At 31.9% G+C, this 7,326-nt stretch overlaps 1 protein-coding gene across 1 annotated transcript; it reads left to right on the top strand.

Moving 5' to 3' along the window:
• The first annotated feature begins 2,026 nt into the window (after positions 1-2,026).
• On the top strand, positions 2,027-4,812 carry LOC131625741 (uncharacterized). Its single transcript, XM_058896581.1, has 8 exons — positions 2,027-2,268; positions 2,618-3,072; positions 3,173-3,245; positions 3,386-3,466; positions 3,561-3,624; positions 3,729-3,816; positions 3,924-4,008; positions 4,411-4,812. Exons 1-8 carry the CDS (start codon positions 2,188-2,190, stop codon positions 4,441-4,443), a joined length of 960 nt encoding a protein of 319 aa, XP_058752564.1. The 5' UTR covers positions 2,027-2,187; the 3' UTR covers positions 4,444-4,812.
• The last annotated feature ends 2,514 nt before the right edge of the window (positions 4,813-7,326 follow it).

The following is a 7,326-nucleotide window of genomic DNA, read 5'->3' on the forward strand; positions in this document are numbered from 1 at the left end:
TGTGTACGTTACAGGTTTTTGAATTTTGAATTTTATTTTAGATGTTGCGACGTGGGAATAACGTCATAAATATTTTTTTAAAAAATAAACTCTGACTCCCCATGTGATAACGTTAGTTTCAATTTTTAAATATTAAAAATATATGGTGACGTTGATTATCACGACGCAACAACACTTTTTAGCCACATGGTAATCACGTCACAAAATCACGTCGCTGGGAGCATATTTCCAGTAATACTATGCAGGTCAATAACTAGAAGACGATACAATCTCTGAAGACGATGATGAGGTTAAACATTTTTCTATGCTTCAAGCTTCAAAGGGAATAATACGAGTATATGTTGCAAATAATCATAAATAGAGGAACTTCATGTGGTTTCACTTTCAACAATAAATGATGTCCATAATTAGTAATTGTCTTTTATATATATATATATATATATATATATATATATATATATATATATTTTGGGTTAAATATGTCAGGGGTCCCTATAAATATGTGACCCTGCATTTTTAGTCCGTATATATTTTTTGAATTATGGTCCCTGTAAAATTTGACGTCCTCATAAATGGTCCTTGCCGTTAGTTTCCACTAACGGATGATGACGTGGCTTTCCAAATGTGTTTTATTTCTGTGATACGTAGGAAAACGTTTATAATAATGTTATTATTTTATATTTAAGTGAAAATACACAAACCTAATACCATATCCTTATTTCTTGTTTGCGCCCAAATCAATTTTCATCACATTCTTCTTTGTCGTTATTCTTTTTCTTCATCATTCTTCATCATGCTTAGCAGTTACATAAGGTATGTCATCTTCTTCAATTAGAAGCAAATCAGTATCAGTTCAGTCAATAAGTGTGAGCAATCTTCGATGGAGAATGTGTGCTTGCAATCTTCGTATGATTTTGTATCGTTGCAAGAACGGTCATAATCGAGGGAGACTCTTCTGGAGATGTCCCTTTTGGCAAAGCGAGGAAACATGCATTCTCTTCGAATGGGATGATAATATTGTACCAGGGCACGATGTAATCGAGACTTTAGATGAAGAATGGAGAAATGATTCGACCAAGATGAGGGAGATGCAATTTGTTGAAACATTGAAGGAGTTGTATAAGTCAACAGTGAAGAAGAATGTGGAATTGTAGATCCAGTTAAAATCACATGGCTTTTATGGAAAGATCAAGACAATCACTTGATTTAATAATTTTTTTTAATTTTTTAAATCCACATCATATTTTTTAATTTTTTTTATATATTATATTTTTTTTACTTTTTTTTTATTTTTATATTAATCTTTTAATTTTTATTTTTAATTTTTTAATTTTTTTATATATCATATTTTTCTAATTTCTTTATATATATATATTTTTTAAAGAGTATATATTAATTAATAATTTTCATTTTTTTAAATTAAGAAATTATTTAAACAAAATTTTATTATTACCATTGTTGGGTTATGGCCCATTTGCTCTAGCCCCACTTCCAATTTATTAAATCAAGTGATTCTTTGCTTTATAAACACCAACTTTGTTTAGGAAAATTTAAAAAACCATAAATAATTAAAGTTAATAAAATATAAAACATAATTTAAAATAAAAAATAAAATATAATTAAAAAACATAAAAAAATAGTAAAAAAATATAAAAAAAAATAAATAAATCAAATAAAATTCCATGTGAATTAAAAAATAATTAAAAATTAAAATAAAATTCCACGTGGATTGGCACATAGACAGCAAGAGAGAATTTTGCTGTAATGTGGCAGTCAAGAGAGTATTTGATGAAATTTAAAAATTAAAGAGTTTTCAAAAAAAAAAACTTTATCAAGGACTAAAATCAAATCCCCTAATATTATATGGGTGTTGTATATTTAAAGCTAAAACTTATTTCCAAATTGCAAACTTAAACTATATAACATTAGAGATGTTGTTAGAGGAAGACACATAATATATAAAAACGTATAAACATAATAGGAAATAAATAAATATATTAAAAAAAATGACACGCAATGAAATCTCTGTCCATGATTTACGTTGGTATCTTTCTCCCTTCGTTTTGTTGTCCCTCCCTCGTACGCTTTTCCCTTTCCTTCTCCACCGATCTTTTCCATTCCCAAATTCTCATTCCAACCAAACCCTTCTCTTCCATGGCGATATAGCTCATCAATCACCTCTCCAAAATGCACGCTTTCAAAGACAAAGTCACACAGAAGCTTTCGCATCTCTTTTCCAATAATTCCCCTGCCTCCTCTTCTCCTCAGGTAACTTTTTCCATTTCAATTTCAATTAAATCTTTACTTTTTCTTGCATTTATGATCCTCGTTACTTTTAGCTCTTTTTGTTATTTCCAATAATTCATATTAAATAAAAAGCTTGTTATGCACTGTTCATATTAGATCTGATTCGTGCCCAAATAAAATCTGAATCTGAGGGTTCATTGTTTTCATTAGTTTATAAACCGGACCGAAAATTCAACGTAATAACACGACGATACCGATAATAATTTGAAAAAAAAAATAATGAATTAAACTTAATTACAAATTTACAAATGTTGGTTTCGCCGATACTGACACAGACACATACACGCCTTATTTCTCTTCATGTGTGCAGGCTAGTTCCTATCCTAAAGAAGGTAAACCTGTATCTTCATATTTATCATACATTATCCCATCAATCTACTTTGATGGATCTAACTCAAGCAAGAATCAACATGATCGTAAAGCAACTCGTTCATCTTCTGGATATAATTATGAGAATTTTGAGTATCAAGATGTTTCATCGGATAAATATGTCGATTGTGATACCGCAAATAACAGCCCAGATTTAACGAAAGATGAAAATACCAATGAAGACCGAACCTCTACAAGGAATAGTTCTACAAGGAATAGTAGTAGTTGTAGTTCTGAGGTTTATGAAGAAGCAAACGGGCAAACTCCAAATCGGTCAAAGAAGTCTACACTCAATCTTTCAGACGACTCTACTTTTATATCTCCAGAGTTGCATGAATTTTTCGAATCATGCCTCCCTAATATTGTAAAAGGACGTCAATGGGTTTTACTTTATAGGTAACTTTGCTCTCTAGTTATTATAGTTGTGCGATGAAGAGTATTGCATTGTTGTATTTAAATATTGATTCAACATTTTTTTTCTTTAAATTAAGGGCAGTACGTTGAAACATGGAATATCGCTTCGTACACTTATTCGCAAAAGTGCTGAAATTCCTGGTCCTGGTTTGCTGGTATGTCCATCTTAATGAGCTAAAATGCATGTCTCTTAGCCAAACTCCGGATTACATATGATACTTTCTGATTGTATATCGATGTATCATTCTTTTGTTGAGAATGGATTTACTATATTTTTTTTTTGTAAAACCGATAGATTGTTGGAGATAAGAAAGGTGCTGTGTTTGGCGGGCTGCTAGATTGCCCCTTGAAACCATCAGCAAAGAGAAAATATCAAGTATGCTAACTTCATTTTATCATGAATAATGATTCTTTAAGAAGACACTTCTTCATCTTGAAGTATGATTTCATTTTCTCTACTTTGATTGTAGGGGACAAACCAAACTTTTGTGTTTACAACTCTATACGGTGAGCCAAGGCTGTTTCGACCTACTGGTAAGGGGTTAATTTTGCGGTGTTAATGCATATTTTTTGTAGGATCTTTTGTATTTTAAGTTCATTGAACTTGCGTTGTTTTGATTTTGTAAATTTATGTGCAGGTGCAAATCGTTACTACTTCATGTGTTTGAATGACTTACTTGGACTTGGCGGTGGGGGTAATTTTGCTCTATGCTTAGATGGAGATTTGTAAGTACTTCTCTAAACTAATTGCTTAGTTTCTTTCGTTACATTTTACTCATAGTTGAAGGACCACTTTTAGGATCTTTTCTTGATTCTATTTTCTTTTTGAATAGGTTAAATGGAACTAGTGGACCTTGTGATACATTTGGAAACCAATGTCTAGCTCATAGTCCAGAGTTTGAGCCGAAGAATATTGAGGTAATTTTCTTACCGTAACGTTTGTTTTGAAGATTGCAATAAGTTTATAAGTAGCTTTTATCCCTTATAGAATCTATTTGGATTGACGTATTTGAGTTTATCTCCAAGCATTAGCACTCGTGGAACAGTTTGAGAGAGAGCTTATGAAAACAACATATGATATGTATTTAAGTTGTTTTCAACTTATCTCCATAAGCTCTTCAAGATAGCTATGAGAATATCTTTTAGTTTATACGAAAACATTTTCAACTTATTTAAGTTGTTTGTCCATAGTTCATAAAATGCCATGCTTTGATATCATCCATTACTTATTTCTACCATGTATGTTCTTACACATATTAAATTAGTTATGATATAATACAATGATTTGTGACTTACTCGGCATATTTCTTTGATGTGCAGTTGTGGGGATTTACACATGCTATGCACGGATAAGATATCTTTATTTCAGTGTCTAATAGAAGCTCTCTCCTGTTTCTTATTCCACTATTCGAATGTAGTTTAGCTTCGAGAGGATGACTGTTTACACGTACACGATCGATTCATTTGATATAGTGTCAAAACACGTCCCATGTTTTTTTGGGTATATGGATTTGTGGAAGTTGGATATATGGTTGGAACACATTGTTGTGTGGTAGATAATATGTAAGGTGAGTATAAAGCACTGTCACCACTCACTAGCAATAATAAAAATGAATGTTTAGTCCAGTGGGAACAATGTTATAGCCACAGGTACTAAGTGAAGTATTAACATTGATGCAAATATTGAGATTGAAATATAATTGGCAGCAAGAATTCATGTTATGTACCAAAGTGCAGTTATTGAGAGATTGTAATTTATTCAGTTAGCTATTATTCTTTTTGCAATATTACTGAAAATTTCTCTATTGCAAAAAGCAGTTCATTTCTACTTAATTTATAGTTGAATTTTACTAAATTGTAGATAAGCTGTATGACTCTATTATTAACTTTCTATATTGATTTTAATTCATTGTTATGAAATTGGTTAAGAGTCAATCTCTATATTAAAACTTAATAGGATATCAAAGTCACCTAACTCAAAAGTAGAGTGAGTGAGATGAATAGGAAAAAAACTTCAATTCTAAAGATGGTTCTTTCGATAATTTATAATTGGTTTCACATTTAGATCATTTATAATTGATTATGAGATATTTGGTTCTTTCGATAATATTTTTTAGAATTGATTCTATTTGAAGTTATGATTTTATATTGCTAGAGTATTCAAATGAGGTTATTTGCATTCTAATCAACTTAACCACCTCTAATTAACTTTCAAAATATTATAACTAATACTATGGATGGCAAACAAGTATGTCCGTCTCATTTAGACTCGTCCCGCAAAAGCCTGTAAAAAAATAGGATGGGCAGACATTATTGAGAGTGTGAGCCTAAAACCTTGATTTGCTCTGCAAAAAAAGTGAGGGCGAGGTTGGGTTGACCTGTGGACACTGCATCTTTTAAGCCTAAAAATGCAAAAATTTATTTTAATTTCTGTGTCTGCAAAAGTTTGCAAGAAAAACAGGGCAGACATGTTAGAGGGTGCGAGCCTAAACCCTTGGGTCATCCCACATTAAAGTGCGGGCAAAACATACATGTTCAACGGGACGGGTCTATTTTATCATCCCTAACTAAAATAAAAATTGTTACAACTAAATTTTCTCACAAAACAACTTGTTACTTAATCATCAAGTAACCACTTAACACTATGAATTATAATTTTAACACAACACCTAATTCATTGTGCCTAAGTTTTTTACACCTATCTTGTTTCTAAGCGCCTTGAGCAATGTCAATAACATAACTTTAGTCATAATTTCACACACTTGATCTTCACTTCTACAACATTTCAAGCATAGCCTTCCATTACTTGCAAATCCGACCAATGTTAGTACAAAGAGCTTGCACTTTACCATTCTATTGGATGTGATAGTAATCTAGTCACTTGTCTACGTGTTCAATGTCTTCTTTTGGGTCTCTGGTCTCATCATACCTCTGCAACTTGTAAGACTTCTCTAATGACCCTGAAATCCAGCTATCATGGATGCAAATGGGCAGAGCGTTCCTTTTTCGCTCTAGAACTAGGGCTTCTTTGTCATAACTCGTTTTCCTTCGAGGACGAAGAATCTCTAGGAAGTGTGGCTACCACCCCTCTCTTTAGGATCAGGGAAGGAGTCTTATGTATTCGGTGACGGTCACGAGCAAGCAACCTTAAGGTCCCTCCACATAATATTGTTGTCCTACCGAAGGATAGTTCGGGAATGACAACTTGATTGCCTTAGGAGGCTGCCTTTAGCACAATATTGTTTCTAAGTGTGATGTGTTGCAAACTCTCTTCAATCATATAGAGCTTCTGGAACGATATTGTGGTGTATGTGCTCCTCTGAAATACAGACGATAAAGTTAAAGAGTACTTGCTTAAAGTAGAGGACGACGTTGATGTCTCTTTAGTTGCTTATCTCATTCGAGTTTTTAGTGGAATCGCTCTGATAAGTAACATTGAGGACGAAATATTCTATTTTCATTGTTGCATGTTTTATTTCATTTTGGTGTTGTTGAACCATTTTCATGATTCTATGTTTGATGAGATTTATGTCAAAACGTTATTATTTTCTGCTACGTAATTGAAATTATTTTTGGTTTTTTTGTTTTTATGGTTGGTAAAACATGTGTGCCACTCTAATTGTTTGAATTATTTATTGAATTATTTTATTTTATATCGAGTTAGAAATTAGGGTGTTACAACTTCTCTACCAAGAAATATAAATTCTATTGTTGCGCCATATTATAAAAACTATTTTGTAGGTCGTTAGCTCCTTGTAATCCAAGGTTGACATGTAAAAGTTGAAGGCCATAGAACATTTCCAGATACCACATGTAGTAGTGGAGATCGTTGTAATGGTTCGCCTTGGTGAAACTATTGCATAGATTTAAAGAATGGAAGGGCTTGATTTAAGACCTTTCGTCTTATGTCTTGTGAGTTGTCAGAATAATTATTAATTATTTACTATGTCATTAAATTGCATCAAAATTAATCCTATTTGTAAATACAATATTAGTGTTAATTTGTTTTAAAATGATGTACAACTTAGAATGAATTTTTTTAAACATTTTTGTCTTTTAATTATAGAAACACCATATATATACATAAAAATGGTAGGAAACAACACATGAATTAGTTATTGTAAATTGAAAAAGGCTTGGTCAACCTAAAATCCAAGTGTTGTGTTTGCACGTGGATGAAACGAAAGGAGCAGCGTGAGTTTCTGGTTGACGCCCACTCTAAATAGCCTTATTTAT

Source organism: Vicia villosa, unplaced genomic scaffold (genome assembly GCF_029867415.1).
Source record: "Vicia villosa cultivar HV-30 ecotype Madison, WI unplaced genomic scaffold, Vvil1.0 ctg.000236F_1_1_1, whole genome shotgun sequence".
Taxonomy (NCBI): domain Eukaryota; kingdom Viridiplantae; phylum Streptophyta; class Magnoliopsida; order Fabales; family Fabaceae; genus Vicia; species Vicia villosa.